General features: G+C 36.4%; 1 protein-coding gene across 3 annotated transcripts in view; it reads left to right on the top strand.

Moving 5' to 3' along the window:
* SCAPER (S-phase cyclin A associated protein in the ER) overlaps nucleotides 1-24,313 on the top strand; it is a 525,678-nt gene that overhangs the window by 66,309 nt on the left and 435,056 nt on the right. For all 3 annotated transcript variants that reach the window (XM_058736955.1, XM_058736953.1, XM_058736954.1), the window contains one exon: nucleotides 16,648-16,748. In XM_058736955.1, coding sequence (XP_058592938.1) covers nucleotides 16,648-16,748 — 101 coding nt within the window. The remainder of the gene's footprint in view (nucleotides 1-16,647; nucleotides 16,749-24,313) is intronic.

Genomic DNA, 24,313 nt, shown 5'->3' with positions numbered 1-24,313 from the left:
CACCAGTTTGCATTCCCACCAACAGTGCAAGAGGGTTCCCATTTCTCCACATCTTTGCCAGCATCTATAGTCTCCTGATTTGTTCATTTTAGCCACTCTGACTGGTGTGAGGTGGTATCTGAGTGTAGTTTTGATTTGTATTTCCCTGATGAGGAGTGACATTGAGCATCTTTCCATGTGCCTGTTGGCCATATGGATGTCTTCTTTAGAGAAGTGTCTATTTACGTGTTCTGCCCATTTCTTCATAGGATGATTTGTTTTTCGGGTGTGGAGTTTGGTGAGTTCTTTGTCGTCTGATATGTCATTTGCAACTATTGTCTCCCATTCTGTTGGTTGCTTTTTAGTTTTGTTGATTGTTTCCTTTGCAGTGCAGAAGCTTTTTATTTTCATGAGGTCCCAATTGTTCATTTTTGCTATAATTTCCTTGCCTTTGGAAATGTGTCAAGTAAGAAATTGCTGCGGCTGAGGTCAAAGAGGTTTTTTCCTGCTTTCTCCTCTAGGGTTTTGTTGGTTTTCTGTCTCACCAGGAAATGTCCTTCATCCATTTTGAGTTTATTTTTGTGAATGGTGTAAGAAAGTGGTCTAGTTTCATTCTTCTGCATGTTGCTGTCCAGTTCTCCCAGCACCATTTGTTAAAGAGACTGTTTTTCTTTTCCATTGGATATTCTTTCCTGCTTTGTCAAAGATTAGTTGGCCATACTTTCGTGGGTCCAATTCTGGAGTCTCTATTCTATTCCACTGGTCTACGTGTCTGTTTTTGTGGCAATACCATGCTGTCTTAATGACTACAGGTTTGCAGTAGAGGCTAAAGTCTGGGATTGTGATGCCTCCCACTTTGGTCTTCTTCTTCAGTACTACTTTGGCTATTCAGGGCCTTTTGTGGTTCCATACAAATTTTAGGATTGCTTGTTCTAGCTTCGAGAAGAATGCTGGTACAACTTTGATTGGGATTGCATTGAATGTGTAGATAGCTTTGGGTAGTATTGACATTTTGACAATATTTATTCTTCCAATCCATGAGCACGGAATGTTTTTCCATTTCTTTGTATCTTCTTCAATTTCCTTCATAAGCTTTCTATAGTTTTCAGCATACAGATCTTTTATATCTTTGGTTAGGTTTATTCCTATGTATTTTATGTTTCTTGGTGCAATTGTGAATGGGATCAGTTTCTTTATTTGTCTTTCTGTTGCTTCATTATTAGTGTATAAGAATGCAACTGATTTCTGTGCATTGATTTTGTATCCTGCAACTTTGCTGAATTCATGTATCAGTTCTAGCAGACTTTTGGTGGAGTCTGTCGGGTTTTCCATGTATAATATCATGTCATCTGCAAAAAGTGAAAGCTTGACTTCATCTTTGCCAATTTTGATGCCTTTGATTTCCTTTTGTTGTCTGATTACTGTTGCTAGCACTTCCAACACTATGTTAAACAATAGTGGTGAGAGTGGACATCCCTGTTGTGTTCCTGATCTCAGGGGGAAAGCTCTCAGATTTTCCCCATTGAAGATGATATTAACTGTGGGCTTTTCATAAATGGCTTTTATGATGTTTAAGTATGTTCCTTCTATCCCAACTTTCTCGAGGGTTTTTATTAAGAAAGGATGCTGAATTTTGTCAAATGCTTTTTCTACATCGATTGACAGGATCATATGGTTCTTATCCTTTGTTTTATTAATGTGATGTATCACATTGACTGATTTATGAATATTGAACCAGCCCTATAGCCCAGGAATGAATCCCACTTGATCATGGTGAATAATTCTTTTTGTATGCTGTTGAATTCGATTTGCTAGCATCTCGTTGAGAATTTTTGCATCCATATTCATCTGGGATATTGGCCTGTGGTTCTCTTCTTTTGCTGGGTCTCTTTCTGGTTTGGCAGTCAAAGTAATGCTGGCTTCATAGAATGAGTCTGGAAGTTTTCCTTCCCTTTTTCTTTTTTGGAACAGCTTGAGAAGGATAGGTATTAACTCTGCTTTAAATGTCTGGTAGAATTCCCCAGGGAAGCCATCTGATCCTGGACTCTTATTTGTTGGGAGATTTTTGATAACTGATTCAATTTCTTCGCCGGTTATGGGTCTCTTCAAATTTTCTATTTCTTCCTGAGTTTTGGAAGTGTGTGGGTGCTTAGGTATTTGTCCATTTCTTCTAGGTTGTCCAGTTTGTTGGCATATAATTTTTCATAGTATTCCCTGATAATTACTTATATTTCTGAGGGATTGATTATAATACTTACATTTTCATTCATAATTTTATCTCTTTGGGCCCTCTCCCTTTTCTTTTTGAGAAACCTGGCTGGAGGTGTATCAATTTTGTTTATTTTTTCAAAAAACCAACTCTTGGTTTTATTGATCTGCTGTAAATGGCATGGTGGGTCATAGTGAGACTGCATTCTTCTTCATGGCTGTGCCCTTAGTTTCCGATAGCTGGCCCAAAGCTCTGAAGCTATTAAGCCTTCAGACAAAGACGCACCAGCTTCTGGATTGCAATGTATTTTCCTCTCAGGACTGCCTTCGCTGCATCCCAAAGCGTTTGGATTGTTGTATTTTCATTTTCATTTGTTTCCATATATTTTTTTAATTTCTTCTCTAATCGCCTGGTTGACCCATTCATTCTTTAGTAGGCTGTTCTTTAACCTCCATACTTTTGGAGGTTTTCCACACTTTTTCCTGTGGTTGATTTCAAGCTTCATAGCATGTGGTCTGAAAGTGTGCATGGTATGCTCTTACTTCTTTATACTTATGAAGGGCTGTTTTGTGACCCAGTATGTGATCTATCTTGGAGAATCTTCCATGTGCACTTGAGAAGAAAAGTATCTTCTGTTGCTTTGGGATGCAGAGTTCTAAATATATCTGTCAAGTCCATTTGGTCCAATGTATCATTCAGGGCCCTTGTTTCTTTATTGATCCTGTGTCTAGATGATCTGTCCATTACTGTAAGTGGAGTATTAAAGTCCTCTGCAATTACCACATTCTTATCAATAAGGTTGCTCATGTTTGTGATTGTTTTATATATTTGGGGGCTCCCATATTCAGCACGTAGACATTTATAATTGTTAGCTCTTCCTGATGGATAGACCCTGTAATTATTATATAATGCCCTTCTTCATCTCTTGTTATAGCCTTTAATTTACAGTCTAGTTTGTCTTATATAAGTTTGGCTACTCCAGCTTTCTTTTGAGTTCCAGTAGCATGATAGATAGTTCTCCATCCCGTCACTTTCAATCTGAAGGTGTCCTCAGGTCTAAAATGAGTCTCTTGTAGACAGCAAATAGATGGGTCTTGTTTTTTTAATCTATTCTGATACCCTATGTCTTTTGGTTGGCGCATTTAGTCCATTTACATTCAGTGTTATTATAGAAAGATATGGGTTTAGAGTCATTGTGATGTCTGTAGGTTTCACGCTTGTGGTGATGTCTCTGGTACTTTGTGGTCCTTGCGACATTTCACTCACAGAATCCCCCTTAGGATCTCTTGTAGGGCTGGTTTATTGGTGATGAATTCCTTCAGTTTTGTTTGTTTGGGAAGACCTTTATCTCTCCTTCTATTCTAAATGACAGATTTACTGGATAAAGGATTCTTGGCTGCATATTTTTTTCTGTTCATCACATTGAAGATTTCCTGCCATTCCTTTCTGGCCTGCCAAGTGTCAGTAGATAGGTCTGCTACTACTCTTAGGCATTTACCTTTGTAAGTTAGAGCGTGTTTATCCCTAGATGCTTTCAGAATTCTCTCTTTATCCTTGTATTTTGCCAGTTTCACTATGATATGTTGTGCAGAAGATTGATTCAAGTTTTGTCTGAAGGGAGTTCTCTGTGCCTCTTGGATTTCAGTGCCTGTTTCCTTCCCCAGATCAGGGAAGTTCTCAGCTATGATTTGTTCAAGTACACCTTCAGCCCCTTTTTCTCTCTTTTTCTTCTGGAATTCTTTTGATAGAGATATTGTTCCATTTGATTACATCACTTAGTTCTCTGATTCTCCCCTCATACTCCTGGATTTTTTATCTCTCTTTTTCTTAGCTTTTTCTTTTTCCATAATTTTATCTTCTAATTCACCTTCTCTTCTCTGCCTCTTCAATCTGTGCTATGGCCACCTCCATTTTATTTTGCACCTCATTTATAGCATTTTTTAGCTCCTCCTAACTATATCTTAGTCCCTTTATCTCTGTGGCAATAGATTCTCTGCTCTCCTTTATGTTTTTTTCAAGCCCAGCAATTAATTTTATGACTATTATTTTAAATTCTTGTTCCATTATATTGCTTACATCATTTTTGATCAATTCGTTAGTGGTTGCTACTTCCTGGAGTTCCTTTTGAGGAGAATTCTTCTGTTTCTTCATTTTGGGTAGATCCTGCGGTATCTCCAAACTGCAGGGCACTTCCACTGTGCTCTCCAGAGTAACTTGTCTTGTTGGTAACTTCCGCTGTGCTCTCCAGAGTAACTTGTCAGACTGGTGTGTACCTTATCTTCCCCTCTCTTAGGGGCAGGACTCACTGTGGAGTGGTGTGGCCCCTGTCTGGGCTGCTTGCATACTGCAAGGCTTGTGGTGCTGCTTTGATGGGATCTGGCCAAGGGCGTATTAGACAGGGTGGATCCACAAGGTGCACAATGGCGGGAGGGCTAGGCTTAGCTTGCTTTGCTGTAGGTGGTCCCCTGTGGGAGGGTCCTGAAGCACCAGGAGGGAAGCTGGCCCCTAGGAGGGATGTATCCACAGAAGCACGGCATTGGGTGTTTGCGGGGTGCAAGGAAGTTTGGTGACGGGAACTGGTTCCTTGTGGACTTTCGTCTGGGGGATGGGAGAGGGAAATGGTACTTGCTAGTGCCTTTGTTCCCCCGCTGAGCTGAGCTCTGTCCTTCTGGGACTCAACAACTCTCCCTCCCGGCATCCTCTTGCCCTCTCCACTCTCAGAGAGTAGAGCTTTTGAGTTTTAACATTCCAGATGTTAAGTCCCAGTGGCTATTAGAACTCATGCAGTCCGGCCTCTCTGCTTTTGCAAGCCAGACTTTGGGGGCTCTGCCTTGCAGGGTGGGCTGCCCCTCCACTGCCCTGGCTCTCTCCTGCCAGTCCGTGTAGCATGCACCGCCTCTCTGCCCTTGCTACCCTCTTCTGTGGGCCTCTTGTTCATGCTTGGCTCTGGAGAGTCCGTTCTGGTGTTTTTCTGAGTTATTTAGGCAGATGTGGGTGGAATCTAAGTGATCAGGAGGATGAGGTGAGCTCAGCGTCCTCCTACACCTCCAACCTCCTCTTCTTTTCTTTTCTTGGATTTAGTTTGTTATTTTTTAGCTTCTTAAGTTGTAAAGTTAAGTTTTTGATTTGAGATCTTTCTAGTTTTTTATGTAAGCATTTATAGCTATAAATTTCCCTCTGAGTACTGCTTTAGATATGTCTCTTAAGTTTTAATCTGTTGTATTGTTACTTTCATTTGTGTCTGTTTTCTGTTACCTCTTGTGATATTTTTCTTGGCCAATTTATTGTTTAAATTCAACAAATTTGTGAATTTTCTAGTTTTAACTTTGTTATCAGTTAACTTTATTCTGCTTTGGTTGGAGAAGATACCTTGTATGATGTCCATCTTTTTAAGCCATCTTTTTAAATGGAGACTTATTATGTGTGTCCTAATGTGTGTTGTATCTTGGAGAATGTCTAGAGTAGGGATTCTTAACCTTGAATTCTTAGACCTGTGTTTGTAAATCATCTGTAGGTATTGAAATTATTTTGTTCATGTATGTTGTTTTGGGTAGGAGGTCCATAACTTTCATGAAATTCTTAAAGATGATTGTCACCTGAAAAGGATGTATCACAGATTCTTGATTAATCTATTCTACTTACACCCTGGATGAGAAACATGGATGATAAAGCATAATAGAGGGATGATGTTACAGACTTGGAAATTTAACTCTCTCTCTGAAAAGTTAAAAAGGGCTATCTTAGATAGCCATCTCAGGAAAGGCTTAGTTATCTAGTCTCCTGTCAAGATGATGAGACCCATTAGAAATGCCCCTGCTTTTGTCTTCTCTATTCCATGGTGCCAATAATTTAGTCACAATTTTTGATTGTGGCAACATGTTAGATCTGCAAATTCTCAGTCTCTTTCTAACCATGCTTGTGGCTTCAGCCTGTCTATAAACTGCCTCATCTTGAATCCTGTTCACTTGCTCTCATCCCCTCCATGAATCCTGTCAAGGTTTTGCTCATTTCTTATTTCCTGGTATTCTGACAATGCCTTCCAATAACAGGCTTCAATACCTATAAACCTGCTCTGCTGCATCTCTGACTTGGGCTTCTTTTTGGAATGACTCTTGTCACAATTAAATTAGGTGAACATTTCCTTATCTTTTCATGATTCCCATAAAAAATTAAATATATTGCAATTATAAAATAGGAAGACTGAATCAAACAAGGCAAGAACATTAAGAAGGTAAACCTTGAATTCCTAATGTTTGCTGAGTTTTATTCTTTTGGTGAAGTTTTGTTTCTTTGGTGAAAACTATTTAATAGGAATTTATTCGTCCCCTGTGGGCACATCAAGGAATTTGAGCTGATGGTGTTAGGAAACAGAGAGAGAAATCTTTAGGAAATGGATTTTTATAAAATTGTATCCCAGGAAATTCTGTCCAGTGTTCTTTAGCAAGAGGCTTCTTATTTCCCCTTCAGAAGAGGATGAGACAGTCTTTTGAGTGGGGTATAGCTACACTGTCATGTAGTTGCTCTACACCCATTCCTCTTTTTCTCACTGTTTTTAAATATTTAATAGAGGCACAGTCATGGAAATGATGGTTTGCGAAAGTTATCCATGAAGATGTGCTGCCAGTGAGCTCAAATTACAAAGTGCATTGATAATGATAACAATATCAGAAATACAATAATTAGCTCTCATATGGCTGATCTGTGTAGTTCTCTTAGTTGTTATATACACTAACGTCTTGGGTGAACATTCCTGTAAGCTATTTCAATTTAGTTGGAATGCTGTAATTATCGATTCTGGGACTGAAGTCTTTATGACAGTGTGCTCTTCATTTCATTAGGTGATAGTGAAAGAACGAAGTAGCATAATTTACCATATTAATTTACCAATTATCCTCCAATAAAATAATAAATAAGTGAAATTGAACGATTTGGGGGAGTTTGCAGATATAATTGTTCTTAGTCATGAACAAATAAGGCAGATTTCATGGTAACATATTTGTTTAAAGATTTAGGTATCTTTTGTTGTTTTCTTTGTTAATGAGTATTTACATTGAAATTTGGTCATGATCCATTTCTTAAGTAGAAGTGTTTGGTGGTTTGTATTTTTAATAAGATTGGAAGCATCTTTAATGAAGACCATGTCATCTGCTTTTTTTGTTTCTACTACACTCTGGGTACATACAGTAAAAATTTCATAAATGAGTCTTAAATCTAGTTTGTGATAATCTAGTAAAAATTTACAGGGCCTACAAAATATTTCTACAATCTTTCCTTGACAATTACCTTATTTTTAAGGTATCATGTTTTTGTTTTAGAATTATTTGTCTCAGAAATATTTTTTGTAGTTATAGGATTAAAAACTTTAAAATAATTATACTTCATTTAACAGCTACCCTAATACTGATTTTGTAATTCAGTTACACTCACCATAGAGCATGAAATTTTTAAAAACAGTTGAGTTTTATAAGTATCAAAGGATGAATTTATAAGGATTCTTGGAAATAGAACAGTTTCCATAAAAGGTACAGTTCTTGTTTCCTGTTTATTTTTTTAATCATAAAAAAATTTTTTTTTTAAGGCGGCTCCATGCCCAACATGGGGCTTGAACTCATGACCCTGAGATCAAGTGTTGGATGCTCTACTGACTGAGCCAGCCAGGTTCCCCTTATTTCCTACTTATAATTAGAGTATTTTTTTTTTTTTTTGTAAAACTTCACATTTAAAAAACCAAGAAATACAAACAGACATATTAAAATTTAGTTTTGTTAGAAAAAAATTTAAAATGTACGTATGATTTGTATTAGAAACAAAAATAGCACAGAATGTGAAATAGTATCATAAATCATATCTGAATATAATTTTAGAAATTATATAATCCAGCCTTCTTATTTTACCCATAGGAAACTGAAAAACTACGTGATCTGTCTGACATTATGTAATGAATTACCAGCAGAACTAACCTTTAGTTCTGGACTTATCTTTCATGCAACTACTGTTTACTGAATATTTATTACCACTTGCACTGTTTTGGGTGCTATTCATGAGCCTGAAAAAGTTATAACTATAACAAAACTGTTTTTGATCAAACACATCCTATTGATATAAACATCAAAGATTTTATAAAAATGTATTTAAGGACTTTCTTTTAGAAAGGAATATCTGTGCCATTCCTGCTGTGGATATTATCTTGGGTTATTGATATTTTTCATCAAGCGTTTCTGTTTTTTTTTAATTTTTTCAGTTATTTTCTACTGTTATTTTGATACCAGATAATGAGTGCAACACAGAACATAGATCTTGGTGTCCATACACAAGATGTATAGCAAAGGTTATAGTTCTGTTCTATTATTCCTCTGCATTACTAAAAGTATTTGAGACTTGATTGATGAAGAGAAAGAGTCAGTTTATGCCTTTGAAGTAGATTTTGCTCTTCCATGCATGGTGACTCAGTGGGAGTTAAAATTTTAGAAAAAATCATGGTGTTTTTCTTTTAGGATGTGAGATGTGTTATAACAATAACCATTTATTTATAACAATAAACGGCATGAGGGAGAAAAGTGTTTTTTCCCTTTCAGGTTCAGGAATAGCACTTAGGAGTTTAGTCTATGTATTGACATTAGTTATTATACTTGGTAATATCATAGCAGGAGAGGTGACTTTGGGCTGTAGGATTGTGGGAGAGTTTTGCACATGGTATTTGTACTGTCCTTTGCAAGGAAAGTGAGGAATAGTCGTGATTTCCATGTTTTCTCTAAGCTAGTTGTAGGACTTTGGAAGAAATCACCAAACCTTTTTCTACCTTTGTGTCTGTAAATGAGGAGTTTGGTATAAATGAGTGCTGAGGACCTTCAGCCTGAATATAAGCATTTAGTTTGGTATTGGGAGAATAGTTTGGCAAAAGAAATGCCTTAAGCAGGTGTTTAGGTAAACTTGCAGGCATCAGTGGGGAATTTGAGTATGTTATTTTGAGACTTGCAACAATTTTTTTTTAATATGTCAAGTTGGCTAGCATACAGTGTTTACGACAGTTTTCTAAAAATACTTATTTTTGAGAGAGAATGAGAGAGCTTGAGTGGGGGAGGGGCAGAGAGCGAAGGAGACAGAGGATCCAAAGTGGGTTTGCACTGGGACCATAGAGCCCACTGTGGGGCTTGAACTCACAAATTGTGAGATCATAACCTAAGCTGAAGTTGGATGCTTAACTAACTGAGCCACCCAGGTGCCCCATGACAAATTATTTTTTAGTATCATTGTTTACTTATTCTTAGCTGCAGTAGGTCTCTTGAGTTTTGTTAGTAGGAAATACCATAAGAGAAAATGTCTAATCAAGCCAGCTTGTAAATGAGTTGAGATAAAAATTCGCCACTGCAGTAGAATATTTGTATCATTACCCAAGCAACTGCAAAGTTTATTTATCCACAAAGAACCTGGTAAAAATTAAATTAAAGGAGACTGGTTTCCATTAGCAGATTTTCATTTATAAGTTTTCATTCATTGAATATGTTTTGTATTTTTTTTTTACTAGGCTGCTTATGTAGAAAATTAAGGGGAAGTATTTGAAAGAAATGAATGATTAAAGGTTGAAGACTACTGTGAATGATACTGTTAGTTTTGAAAGTGGTTTACTTGCCATTTTTCTTTCCAATGATTTCTCTTTTGAACTATTTATTCTATTTGTAGCTTTTAAAAAACTTTTTAAAACTATTGTTCTTAAAAATAATGCTTTTAAAAACTTGTTTCACTTTTGGTAAAGCTCTTTCTTATAAGGTTCCCTTTATCACTGACTTCTCATGTGATGCATGTTTCTATCCCTTTATCACCACAGGGGCACACCACTGTGCACATTCCTGTAGCTGAATTGGAGAGCTGTGTTGATGTCCTGGGCCCAAGGGCCTGTGCACTAGTATTGTGTGTCAGGAGGACAAAGGGATGGCGCCAACCATCCTGCTCTGTGCGCCAGTAACTAGAATTAATTACAAACCAATCGAATCCGTTGCAGCCAATTGGTAAACTAATTGGTAATTTTAGCTGTATATCTATATGTAGTTATCTGAATGCCTATAACATTACTTTCAGAGCCACTTTTGTTCTGTTTCATCCTGATTGACAAAATGGCCTTCATAGCTGTAGGGAGAAAGATGTGCATCAGTGACTAAGAAGCTGCTCCAGCTGCGTGTCTTGTTTGTATTCCCTTGTTCATAAAACATGACTCAGATTACAGCTGCATGGTACCACTCTGATCATTTCTGATAACATTGTGCTAAACATTCCTTAAAATAGGTTGTTTAAGCCACCAAATGTACTTTCTCTGTGCCAACTAGTATCAGAAGTGTAGCTGCTTATATGCTTGCCCATTAGAGGGTTTTTTTCTGTTTTTTTTTTTCTTTCTTTTTTTCTTTCTTTTTTTTTAAGCAAAAAGGGAAATCATAAAACTTCTGAAATAAATTATTCTGCATTATATCTTTCTGTGCCTAATGTAGGCGATTTAAGTTGAACTTAATTGAATCTGAATTATATTCGTAGAATTGAGAAAAGGAAGCCAAGTAAATTAAAAAATTTTTTCCTTTTCCTGATTGTAGAAGGCTTTTATTACCAAGGATTTGGCACTAAGGATTACCTTTGAAAGGAAATAAACAATACTTCTTTGTTCAGAAGAGTATTTTAAATTAGAATATAACATTGACGACTAATGTGAGGTTGGTACTGTATTTTATTTGTGGCTAATTTGGCATACATAATCAATCTTGGGTCTGATTTCCAAAGTGTATCTATATTTTAAAAAACATAAATGAAAAGTGTTTTTGAGGTTTTGAGTTCCACTGAATACTAGAAAGTAAGCTTAGTTATGGAAAAGTAACATATTTATAATCCAAGTGATCATTTTTATACTTGGTTGGAGTTACAATAATACTAGAAAGTAAGACTTAGTTATGGAAAAGTAATGTATTTATAAACCAAATGATCATTTTTATAGTTGGTTGGTATTTTCTGATGGTCATCTTTGGGAGTATGGAAAGTTGCCATTTCTAGTAAAATGAGACTGCTATGTCTCTATAGTAAGGTGAGTAGGGTGAGAATGGTATGAGACTGATAAAGTGAACACTTTAAGTTTCTTTGTCTTATACATTTTAAATGACAACTTCGGGCAATTAACCACTATCTACACACATATTTATACTTGGGATCAATTTTTCTTTCTGAGCAATGGAGTGGATCTCAGTGGCCTATATTTTTATAGTCTTTTCTTATATACATTTTCACTGCCATTAGTATGCAAGACTAATCAGTACCAAGAAGAAAAAATCTTTGCCAAATATGTAGAATGTAGTATTACAGTAATGTAACTTGGATTATCTAAAGACAAAAATTAGCTTTCCCTGCTAATATCAGGAACAAAATACTGATGTCTATTCTCACTGCTTCTTTTCAGTCTTATACTTGAGGTTCTAGCCAGGGCAATTAGACAAGATAAAGAAATAGAAAGCATCCAGATTGAAAGGAAGAAGTAAAATTATATCTGCAGATGACTTATAGAATATAAGAATATATCTGCAGATACATATAGAAAACCCTATAGAATCCATTCACACACATAAAATTATTAGAGCTAATAAACAAACTCAGAAGGGTTGCAGAATACAAGATCAGTGCATAAAATTGTGTTTCTGTATGTTAGTAATGCACAATAAAAAAGTGAGATTAAGAAAGCAGTCCCATTATAATGGCATGAAAAAGAAAAAAAAAAAAAGAAACATTGAGTAATAAATTTAACCAAAGATGCTCAAGACTTATACACTAAAAACTACAAAACATCATTAAAAGAAATTAAAGAAGACCTAAATAAAGAGGAAGATATCTGAACTTGTGGATTGGAAAACTTAATATTAAGATGGCAATGGTCCCCAAAGTGATATACAGATTTAGTTCAATCCCTACTGAAATTCTAATCTCCTTTTCTGCAGAAGTGGACAAGGTGATCCTAAAATCTGAATGGAAATTGCAAGGGACACAGAATAGCCAAAAACCATCTTGAAAAAGAACAAAGTTCTTTTCAAAACTCAGAATTCAAAACTCATTACAAAGCTACAGTAATCAAAATAGCATGGTACTGGGATAAGGATAGTTATAGATCAGTGGAAGAGAATTGAGAGTTCAGAAATAAATCCACATCTGTGTCCATTGATTTTTGATAAGGGTGCCAAGACCATTTAATGGAAAAAGAATAGTCTTTTCAACAAATGGTGTTGGGATCAACTAGATATCCGCACACAAAGAATTAATTTGGATCCTTACCTCACACCATATACAAAAAAATAACTGAAAATAAATGAAAGACCTAAATGTAAAAACTAAAACTATGAAATTCTTTGAAGAAAACATAGGTGCAAATCTTTGTGACCTTGGACTTGGCAGCAGTTTCTTAGATATGATACCAAAAACACAACCAAAGGTAAAATAAATAAATAGAATTTCATTAAAATTAAAAACTTATGTGTATTACAGGATGCTGTTAGTTGACAAGACACCCCACAGAATGAGAGAAAATATTTTCAAGCCATGTGTCTTATAACAGTCTAATATTTAGAGTATATAGAGAACTCTTGCAGCTCAAAAATATAAAGGACAAATAACCTAGGCCAAAAATTGGCAAATAATTTGAATAGACATTTCTTCAAAGAAGATTTGCATATGTCCAATAAGCACATGAAAATATGATCAATAAGTTTAGTCATCAGGGAAATGCAAATAAAAACCACAATACTACTATACTTGTTAGGATGACTAGACGCAACAAATCAGAAAATAGCAGGTGCTGCTGAGGTTGTCAAGAATTTGGCCCTCATACAGACATACCTTGGACATCCTCCAGGTTCAGTTCCAGACCACTGCAATCAAGCAAATACCACAATAGAGCAAGTCAATGAATTTTTTGGTTTCCCAGTACATATGAGTTATGTTTATACTGTAGTCTAAGTGTGCAATAGCAGCATGTCTAAGGAAACAATGTATGTGCCTTAAATAATGCTTTATGCTAAAAATTGCTAGCAGTCATCTGAGGTTTCAATGAATTGTAACCATAACAAATATAATAGTAATGAAAAAGTTTGAAATATTACAAGAATTACCAAAATGTAACATGAGACATGAAGTGAGCAATCACTGTTGGAAAAATGGTGTAGACAGACTTAGCACAGGGTTGCTACAAACCTTCAATTTGTAAAAAAACATGATATCTGTGAACTGCAATAAAATGAAGCATAGTCAAATGAGGTGTGCCTGTATATTGCTGCTGGGAATGTAAAATGGTGCAGCTGTTGTGGAAAACATTTTGGTAGTTCATGTTAAATTTAGAGTTACCATATGACTTAGTAAGTCCACTACTAGGTATACACCCAAGAGAAATAGAAACATTTTCCTAGAAAAACTTGGATGTGAATGTTCATAGCAGCATTATTTCTAATAGGCAAAAGGTGGAAACAAGCCAAGTATCCATCAACCGATAAATGAATAAGCAAAATGTGTTTGTTTATGCAATTAGTGGCTCAGTCGGTTGAGCGTCCGACTTTGGTTCAGGTCATGATCTCACAGTTCATGAGTTCGAGCCCCACGTCAAGCTCTGTGCTGACAGCTTAGAGCCTGGAGCCTGCTTCGGATTCTGTGTCTCCCTCTCTCTCTGTCCCTAACCCATTCGCATTCTGTCTCTGTCTCTCTCAAAAATAAATATTAAAAAAAAATATTCAGAAAAAAAAAACATTAAATGAAAGAATTTCGCCACAAAAGGCCATATTCTATATGATACTGTTTGTTTGAAATGTCCAGAACTGGCCAATCCATAGAGACCAAAAGTAGATTAGTGGCTTCCAAGGGCTGGAAAGAGGAGAGAATGGGGAGTGACTGCTGATGCGTACTGGGTTTCTTTTTGGGGTGATGACAATGTTTTGGAATTGGATAGATGCACAACTCTGCATGTACTAAAAGTGACTGAATTGTATAATTATAAATGGTAAATTTTATGGTGTGTTAATCTTATCTCAACCAAAAAAAAAAATGAGCAAAATATTGCCAGTATTATACAGACTCTTCTAGAACATAGAAAAAGAACTCTGCCAGCATAACCTTGATAACCAAAGGTTTCAGGAGAAAGAAAAATAGAGACCACTTAGGAATACAGTTGCACAAATCCTAAACCAAATATTGATATATTAATCTGGTTATTCAAATACTGGACAATACATCACAGTCAAATTAGGTTCTTTCCAGTACCGCAATGTTGGTTTTATCATTTGAGAATGAAATTAATATTTATCAAATTAGATGAATAAAGGTGAAAATCATATGATTGTCCCAGTAGACCTAGGAAAAATACTTGATGAAATTCAGCAAACTGAGAATGAACATCTTTACTAATAGAATCTTCCAAAAACCTATGTAAACATCATACTTAATGGTGAAATGTTGAGAACTTTCCTTCTGAAATTGGGAATGAGACAAAGTCTGCTATCTTTATTTCCATTCAACATTGTCCTTAAGATCCTGGCCAACACAGGAAGACAAGAATAACATATAAAATATATAACACTTGGAGAGGAAGAAATAAATATGTCATTATTCACAGATGACATATTCATAATTATGTATTTAGAAAATCCAGAAGAATCTAAAGAGAAATTATTAGATGTATTGAGTAAGTTAAAGTTGCTGGATACAAAAATCAATGGTAACAGAAAATGAAAAAAAAGTTAAATAGCAACCCTTTATTCTTAGGGCTAAAGCTAAAAAAAAATGTGCAAGACCTCTACACAGGAAACTATCATACATTTTGAGAGACACTGAATAAGGTACAAGTATATATAGGTATAAATAAGATACATATATTTCTTCATAGACCAGAAGATACAATATTATAAAAATGTCAGTTTTCATCTAGTTGTTTTATAGAATATATGCAATTACAATTAAAATTGTATTTTTAATTTTTTCTCCTGGGAAATTGATAACCTGATTTTAAAATTTGTATCGAAATAACAAGGGGCTGGCATTAGCCTAGTCAAAGATATAGTTGGAGGATTTACTCTACTGGGTTTTGCGTTTTATTTTAGAGCTACAGCAGTGTAAGTTAGGTTGATATTGGTACAAAAATAGGTAAACAGACCAGTGTAACAGAGGAGAGACCCCATGCTCTAAAAGACAATATTGGAGAATATCTTCCTGACCTGTGGTAGGAAAATAATTGCTTAAAATTGATGCAGATAGTATCAGTCTTAGAGTCAGAAGTTAGACTACCTTAAAATTAGGGATTTATGTTCATCAAAACATTCTATTCCATTAGGAGAGTAAAAAGTCAAGTATATGTGTGCAACATGTATAACCAAAAAAGGCCCATATCCAAAAGATGTAAGGAATTCCTTCCCATCAAAGAGTCTTGAATAGGCACTTCACAAAATGAGGATGGCTAATAAGCATGAAAAAAGGCTGAAAATCATTAATAATCATAGAAAACCATCTTGAAACCAAAATGAAACCATTACATAACCACCACCGAGAGTGGCTCAGGTTAAAGTAAACCCCAAACAGACAATACCAAGTGTAGTTGAGGGTGTGGAGTAAGGAGGACTCATACACTGCTGGTGAGAGTGGCAACCACTTTGGAAAACAGTTCGGTGTTATATACTGGAGTATAGCATATGCTCATCTTGTGACTCAGTATTTCCTCTCTTGGGCTTGTTCTCAACAGAAATGCATACATATGTGCAGAGGACATACATGAATAACAGCATATAATTTGGAAATCACCCCAGTGTTCTTCAGCTGTAGATTGGATAAATAAATATGCATGCAATATAATACTGTTCAGTAAGTGACCTTGGACAATGGCAATAAATAAATTGCAGGTTCATCCTGCAACATGGATGAGCCTAGTAAACAAAGTAAAAAAAAGAAGTCACAAAATGTTAATACTCTATGAATTTCATTTATATGAATTTCAAAATCAGGTAAAAATTGAACCATTACAAGTCAAAGCAGTGGTTGCCTCAGAGCAAGGACAGAGTAATGATTGGGAGGAGACACCAGGTAATTTCTAGAGACTAGCATTGTTCTGGGTGGATGGATGCATGGGCCTTTGCTTTGAAATGATCTGTATATACATTTATACACTTTACTGTTTATTAAACTTAATAATAAAAAAGATTAAAAGAATGGTCACGGGGGGCGGTTCTTGAGAAAGAATATCAATACCATCTCTTGGTCTTTGGACTCTCAGCTTTACTAATTTCTTATCATACAGTGAGAATGAAAATAAAACAAAATTAAAAAAACGAAATCAGTAGGTTTTGCTACTTTCTCAATGAGGAGTATAATGTAAAAACTGTTAATTCCTAAGTACTTCAGTCTAAAGTTTTTTCTTAAAACTTTTCAGTATCAGAATGGAGTTTAATGATGTTGTTTGTTTTAACTAGGAGGTGCTAATGATGCTGGATAACTATGTGAGAGATTTCAAAGCATTGATTGACTGGATTCAACTTCAGGAAAAGCTAGAGAAGACAGATGCTCAAAGCAGGTAATGAACTTTGGTCTGTATAGCAGCCAGCAATTTCAAAAGCAGTCATTGAAGTTGACAGTTAACTTGACTTAAGCTTAACTTAAAACTTGTAAAAATCTAAAAGTTGGGATCTGTATTTCTTACTCAGTTCAGTAACAGATATTTATTGGGTACCTACTAGTGCAAAGCACTTTTATCCAGTACAGAGATTTAATTGGTGAATATGATACATTGACCACTCTCATGAATTTGTAGTGTAAGGGTGGAATAAAATAGAGCTTATTATTACAAAAAAACTATTACAGGTGTTCAGAACAGGACAGGGTCATTTCTCTTGTAGGGGATAGATGAGGAAGGATTTCATGCAGGATGCAGAAGTGTTTAAAAGATGTGATGGATCTTAACAAGTGGTTGGCCTCTTATTTTATTTTTTAAAGTTTATTTATTTTGAGAGAGAGAGAGAGACAGAGCGTGAGCGGGGGAGGGGCAGAGAGAGGAAAAGAGAGAGAATCCCAATCAGTGCTGATAGCGTGGAGCCTGCTGAGGGGCTCAAATTGTGAGATCATGACCTGAGCCCAGATCAAGAGTGGGACACGTAACCAACTGAGCCACCAAGACGCCCCAAGTGGTTGGCCTTTTAGATGAAGAGAGAAAATTAAGACAGCCATTAAAATGCAGAGCATGTGTGAAGTGAAAGTAATGTAGGGAAAATTATAGTATTTCTTCTTATATATTTATTTAAGTTTATCTTGAGAGAGCGTGCGCAAGCAGGGTAGGGGCAGAGAGAGAAGGAGGGAGAGAATTCCAAGCAACTCTGTGCTGTCAGCACAGAGCCCGATGCAGGGCTCGAACCCGCGAACTATGAGATCATGACCGGAGCTGAAGTCTGACACTTAACTGACTGAACCACCCAGTCTCTCCATGTTTCTTCTTAATGTAGTACTCAGTGAGGAAAATTGATGATTTTTGATTAGGGGAGTAATGAGAGATCAAAGTTACTTTAGAAACCTTCATTTTTTTGTTTGTTTGCTTCAAAATTTTACCTAAATTCCATTTAGTTCACATATAGTATAATAGTTTCAGAATTAGAATTTAGTGATTCATCACTTACATGTAATACCTAGTACTCATCACAAGTGCCTTCCTTAATATCCATCACCAATTTAACCCACTCCCCTGCCTATGTTTCCCTCCAGCAACCCTCTTAACTATAGAGTTAAGAATTACTGGGCTGATGGCTCGGAGCCTGGAGCCTGTTTCCGATTCTGTGTCTCCCTCTCTCTCTGCCCCTCCCCCGTTCATGCTCTGTCTCTCTCTGTCCCAAAAATAAATAAAAAACGTTGAAAAAAAAAATTTAACTATAGAGTTAAGAGCCTGTTTTATGGTTTGCACCCCCCCTCTTTTTTTTCCCCTATGTTAATCTGTTTCGAGAAACTTTAATTTGAAATAACCACACAACATTTGAGTCCTAAGTGCCACGCTCTGGAACTATTGTTGTGAAGGAAACAGACACAGTCCCTGCCCTTAAGAGATACATAGTGCATTCACAGAAAAGATTGATGTGAAATACTTATCAGTGCACAAAATTCATCAAAAAGAAATACAGGGTACTTGGGAAATATAAGAAAAAGCACCATCATCCATTTTGCTGAATCCAGGAAAGCTTCCCCAAGGAGGGCATATTTAAGTGAGACAGAAGTATCAAGTAGGTGTTAGCTTGACAACCAGAGAACAAAAGGGTAATCCCGGGTAGAGGTGATGGGTATATGTGATATCCTGGAAGTAGAAGAGAGCACAGTATAGTCAGGGAATTTACAGTTTAGCAGGACTGCAATGGAGAGAACAAGGGGAAGATAGCATGAAAGGAACCTAGAGAGGTAGGTTGGGACCAGATTATGTAGGGCTCTGTAGACATGATACAAACTTTAGACTTTTTTTAAGTTAAGGAAGTGACATGTCAGATTTGTGATTTTAAAATTCTTTCTGGCTGCAGTGTGGGGAAGTTGAAGTACAGCAGTATAGATTACAGATTATGGCTATTCAGACTGGAATAGTAGCAACAGGGAGAGTTGAGAGATAACTCCAGAGATAGATGGTCAACTAGGCTTAGTATTATTTTGGTTATGTGCAAAGGCAGAAGAACAATTTATTACTCAGTTAAGCTTATAAGTGAAAACTGAGCCATTGTGAACTGGACCAAGTCACTTGAAGCTACGATGGTACCTTTTTACCCAGAGAAAACAGGCCTAGGCTCCTCTTTCCCTTGGATTTAACTGTGGTTCAGTTTCTACAAGTGGAATCATTCAGTACAGAACATGTTTTTTGTCCTATCCTGAGGTATCAGCCCCATGAAGGAATGAGGAGACTAAAGGTATCCCAAGAGACAAGTCCAGGAAGGCTTGATCCCCAGGAAACCAAATTCAGGGAAACCATGATGTGTTGATTTTTTTAACATTTTTGTTCCTCATAATAAAAAAAAAATTGTTTTTAATTCGTGTGTAGTTAACATACAGTGTTATGTTAGTTTCAGGTGTACAATATAGCAATTCAACAATTCTGTACATTATTCAGTACTCATCTTAATCCCCTTTACCTGTTTCACCCATCCCTGCCCTTACCTCTGGTGACCATTGTTTGTTCTCTGCAGTTAAGAGTCTGTTTTTTGTTTTTCCCCTTTGTTTTGTTTCTTAAATTCCACATATGAGTGAAATCATATGGTATTTGTCTTTCTCTGACTGACTGACTTCGTATCTCATAATGAAAATTTTTGATATGGTGTTTTTGGTACTTGATTTACCCACACTCCCTGGGTGGGTCAAGCCTAGTTGTCTGTGTTTGTACCAAACAACTTCACACTTAACCCTGGATAATAGGTAAGTAGATTTGTGGGGGCAAGGGATGTGCATTCCCTCACTGGGTTGAACCAAGTTAAGGGATCATCATGCTGATTTGGGATTGGTGGCTCTATTGTTTTTGTGAAGATAAGCAGAAGAAAGTAGGTTCCAAGAAAATGGAAAAGATATACCCAGAGAATCAGGAAACAAGAAATCATGTGGACTTTGAGAGCGTCAGAGTGTTGCTTTAAAGCCTCTCTCTTCTTGGTCTTATCCTCATGAGTCTTGATTCTAGTTTTTTTCCCACCTTGGATGTCCTTGACCTTGTACATTTTATATCCTTGCAATAAATCTTTATTTTCTTCTTTCCTTTTTTTAAAATTTCTTTTTAAAATTTATTTATTTTTAATATAATTTATTGTTAAATTGGCTAAAATAACAGTGTACAGTGTGCTCTTGGTTTTGGGGGTAGCTTCCTGTGATTCATCACTTACATATAACACCCAGTGCTTATCCCAGCAAGTGCCCATCACCCATTTTCCCCTCTCCCCCACTCTCCCATCAACCCTGTTTGTTCTCTGTATTTAAGAGTTTCTTATCATTTGCCTCTCTGTTTTTATCTTATTTTTCCTTCCCTTCCTCTATGTTCATCTTATTTTGCCTAGCATAATACACCCTAGTTCCATCCACATTGCTGCAAATGGCAAGATTTCATTCTTTTTGATCACTAATATTCCATTGTACAGTAAAACCTTGGTTTGTGAGGATAATTCATTATGGAAACATGCTTGTAATCCAAAGCACTTATATATCAAAGCAAATTTCCCCTTAAGAAATAATGAAAACTCCACAGATGTTTCATTTCACAGCCCAAAAATATTCATATAAAAATGATTGCAATACTATAATATAATGCAAAATAATAAAATATAAAGAAAAATAAATTAACCTGCATTTACCTTTGAAAACCTTCATAGCTGGTGTGAGGAAGACAAGAAAGAGGAAGGTTATTGTGTAGGACGACTTTCACTATCACTAATGGAATCAATGCTATCTGTTGGCTCAGTGGAATCTTTTACTTTTCATGCAACTTTAACAAGGAATCTATCCAATGATGCTTGCTTTTGCCTCCTTTTGAGGGTTTCATGCAAATGTGACATTGCATTGTTGTTAAACAGATTCATTGCTTGCACTGCTAACAGCCTTATTTGGGTAGTGCTTTTCTACAAAACTTTGCATTGTTTCCCACATTTTACACATCTCCTTAATCTCATTTGAAGTGAGGAATTCTTCTGCCTTCTTTTCTTCCTCCTCTGCAGACAAGATGCAGACACAGACTTACAAAATCTTGTACTTTTGGCCAGTCGCATACCTTGTTTGTGCTTCTTGATGATTTCTTTCTTAACTTCTATCATAATCATTTCCTCCTTCTTACTGCCTTTCTTTTCAACCTTTTTCTGCATGGGAGCCATTGTGCGCCCTTGCATGGATGTTAACGACAGTACAGTATGAATAAACTCTTGTGATATATGGTATTTAATGTAACTGGCAATAAGGCAGCAGAGGAAAGGGTCTATATGTGCAGGCAGCCTGACCTAGAATGAAGCAAAGCATTCCTAAGCTTACTCTTATATGGAAAAACACAGGACTGTCCATAGGTCCTTGAAGTAACAAAAAATACACTAGTACCAATTCTGGGCACCTTCTAGTGTTCTGAAAAATCACTGATTTCTGCCAAACCAAACCGCAGCCTGAGACTGAGCATTCGAGCATGGGCGATAGTTACCCACAATCCTACAGCAGGAGAGGGAGAGAACCAGTTCTGATCATGTGATATATGGCATCCCATAATACTTTTATTACAAACTGCTTATCAAGTGAAAATTTATTAGAAATTTTTGCTCATCTTGTTGAACACTCAATAGAAAAAGTTACTTGCAAAATCCAAGATTTAACTGTATGTGTGTGTGTACGTATATATATATATATATATACGTACACACACACATATATACATATATATACGTATATACATACACACACATATATATATATATATATATATATATATATATATATATATATATGCATGCCACATCTTCTTTATCCATTCATAAAACAGTGGACATGTGGGCTGTTTCTATAAATTGGTTATTGTTGATAGTGCTACAGTAAACATTGGGGTGCATGTGTCCCTTCAAAGCAGCATTTTTGTATCCTTTGGATAAATACCTTGTAGTGAAATTGTGGGGTCATAGAGTAGCTCTATTTTTAATTTTTAAGGAACCTCTATACTGTCTCCACAGTGGTGCCACCAGTTTGCATTCCCACTAGCAGTGCAAAAGTGCTTCCCTTTCTCTGCCTCCTCATCAACATCTGTTGTTTCCTGAGTTGTTAATTTTAGCTATTCTGACAGGTGTGAGGTGGTATATCTTTGTAGTTTTGATTTTCCTGATGATGAGTGATGTTGAGCATATTTTCATGTGTCTGTTAGCCATCTGATTTCTTCTTTGGAAAAGTGTCTATGTCTCTTACCCATTTCTTCGCTGGATTATTTGTTTTGGGGTATTGAATTTGATAAGTTCTTTATAGGTTTTGGATACTAACCCTTTATCTGATATGTCATTTACAAATATTTTCTCTCATTCCGTCAGTTGCCTTTTAGTTTTGTTGATTGTTTCCTTCACTGTGCAGAAACTTTTTATCTTGATGAGGTCCCAATAGTTCATGTTTGCTTTTGTTTCCATTGCCTCTGTAGACATTCTAGTAAGAAGTTGCTGTGGCCGAGGTCAAAGAGGTTGTTGCCTGTGTTCTTCTCTGGGATTTTGATGGTTTCCTGTCTTATATTTAGGTCTTTCATCCATTTTGAGTTTATTTTTGTGTATGGTGTAAGAAAGTGGTCCAGGTTCATTCTTCTGCATGCCACTGTCCAGTTTTTCCAACACCCATTTGCTGAAGAGACTATCTTTTTTCCATTGGATATTCTTTCCTGCTTTGTTGAAGATTAGTTGGCCATACGTTTGTGGGTACATTTCTGGGTTCTCTATTCTGTTCCATTGATCTATGTGTCTGTTTCTGTGCTAGTACCATACTGTCTTGATGATTCCGGCTTTGAAATACAGCTTGAAGTCTGGAATGGTGATGCCTCCAGCTTTGGATTTCTTTTTCAATATTACTTTGGCTCTTCGGGGTCTTTACTGGTTCTATACACATTTTAGAATTGTTTGTTCTGGCTCTGTGAAGAATATTGGTATTATTTTAATAGGGGTTGCATTGAATGTATAGATTGCTTATAGTGTCAACATTTTAAGAATATTTTTCTCCCAGTCCATGAGCATGGTATATTTTTCCATTTCATATCTTCTTCAATTTATTTCATAAGCTCTTTATAGTTTTCAGCACATAGATCTTTTACCTTTTTGGTTAGGTTTATTCCTTGGTATTTTATGATTTTTGATGCAATTGTGAAGGGGATCGATTCCTTGATTTCTCTTTCTGTTGGTTATCAGTGTATAGTAATGCAACTGATTTCTGTACATTGATTTTATATCCTGCGACTTTGCTGAATTCATGTAACAGTTCTAACAGTTTTTTGGTGGAGTCTTTTGTGTTTTCCACGTAGAGTATCACTGGGACATCTCTTTTTATCTTAACCGCTTATCAGCATATATACTCTTTGCTTCTTGAGGCAGCTTTTAGATATAGAAAACAACCTTAAATTCCCTGTAGATGGCATTACCCATTTTCTGTTCCTCAAATCAAGCATTGAAATTCATTTCACTTAGACTTGAGATTTAAATGTAAAAACTGCAATATTTATATATTTTTATTTTGGGTAAGAATTCTTTTTTTTTATTAAATATGAAATTTATTGTCAAGTTGGTTTCCATACAACACCCAGTGCTCATCCCAACAGGTGCCCTCCTCAGTACCCATCACCCGCCCTCCCCTGCCTCCCACCCCCATCAACCCTCAGTTTGTTCTCAGTTTTTAAGAGTCTCTTATGTTTTGCCTCCCTCCCTCTCTAACCTCTTTCTTTTTTTTCCCTTACGCTCCCCCATGGTCTTCTGTTAAGTTTCTCAGGATGCACATAAGAGTGAAAACATATGGTATCTGTCTTTCTCTGTATGACTTATTTCACTTAGCATAACACTCTCCAGTTCCATCCATGTTGCTACAAAAGGCCATATTTCATTCTTTCTCATTGCCACATAGTATTCCGTTGCGTATATAAACCATTCTTCAGTTGATGAACATTTAGGCTCTTTCCATAATTTGGCTATTATTGAAAGTGCTGCTATAAACATTGGGGTACAAGTGCCCCTATGCATCAGCACTCCTGTATCCCTTGGGTAAATTCCTAGCAGTGCTATTGCTGGGTCATAGGGTAGATCTATTTTTAATTTTTTGAGGAACCTCCACACTGTTTTCCAGAGCGGCTGCACCAGTTTGCATTCCCACCAACAGTGCAAGAGGGTTCCCGTTTCTCCACATCCTCGCCAGCATCTGTAGTCTCCTGATTTGTTCATTTTGGCCTCTCTGACTGGCGTGAGGTGGTATCTGAGTATGGTTTTCATTTGTATTCCCCTGATGAGGAGCGGCGTTGAGCATCTTTTCACGTGCCTGTTGGCTATCTGGATCTCTTCTTTAGAGAAGTGTCTATTCATGTTTTCTGCCCATTTCTTCACTGGATTATTTTTCGGGTGTGGAGTTTGGTGAGCTCTTTATAGATTTTGGATACTAGCCCTT

Source organism: Neofelis nebulosa, chromosome 7 (genome assembly GCF_028018385.1).
Source record: "Neofelis nebulosa isolate mNeoNeb1 chromosome 7, mNeoNeb1.pri, whole genome shotgun sequence".
In the NCBI taxonomy this organism is placed as follows: Eukaryota; Metazoa; Chordata; class Mammalia; order Carnivora; family Felidae; genus Neofelis; species Neofelis nebulosa.
This window is presented reverse-complemented; position numbering and strand designations above follow the sequence as displayed.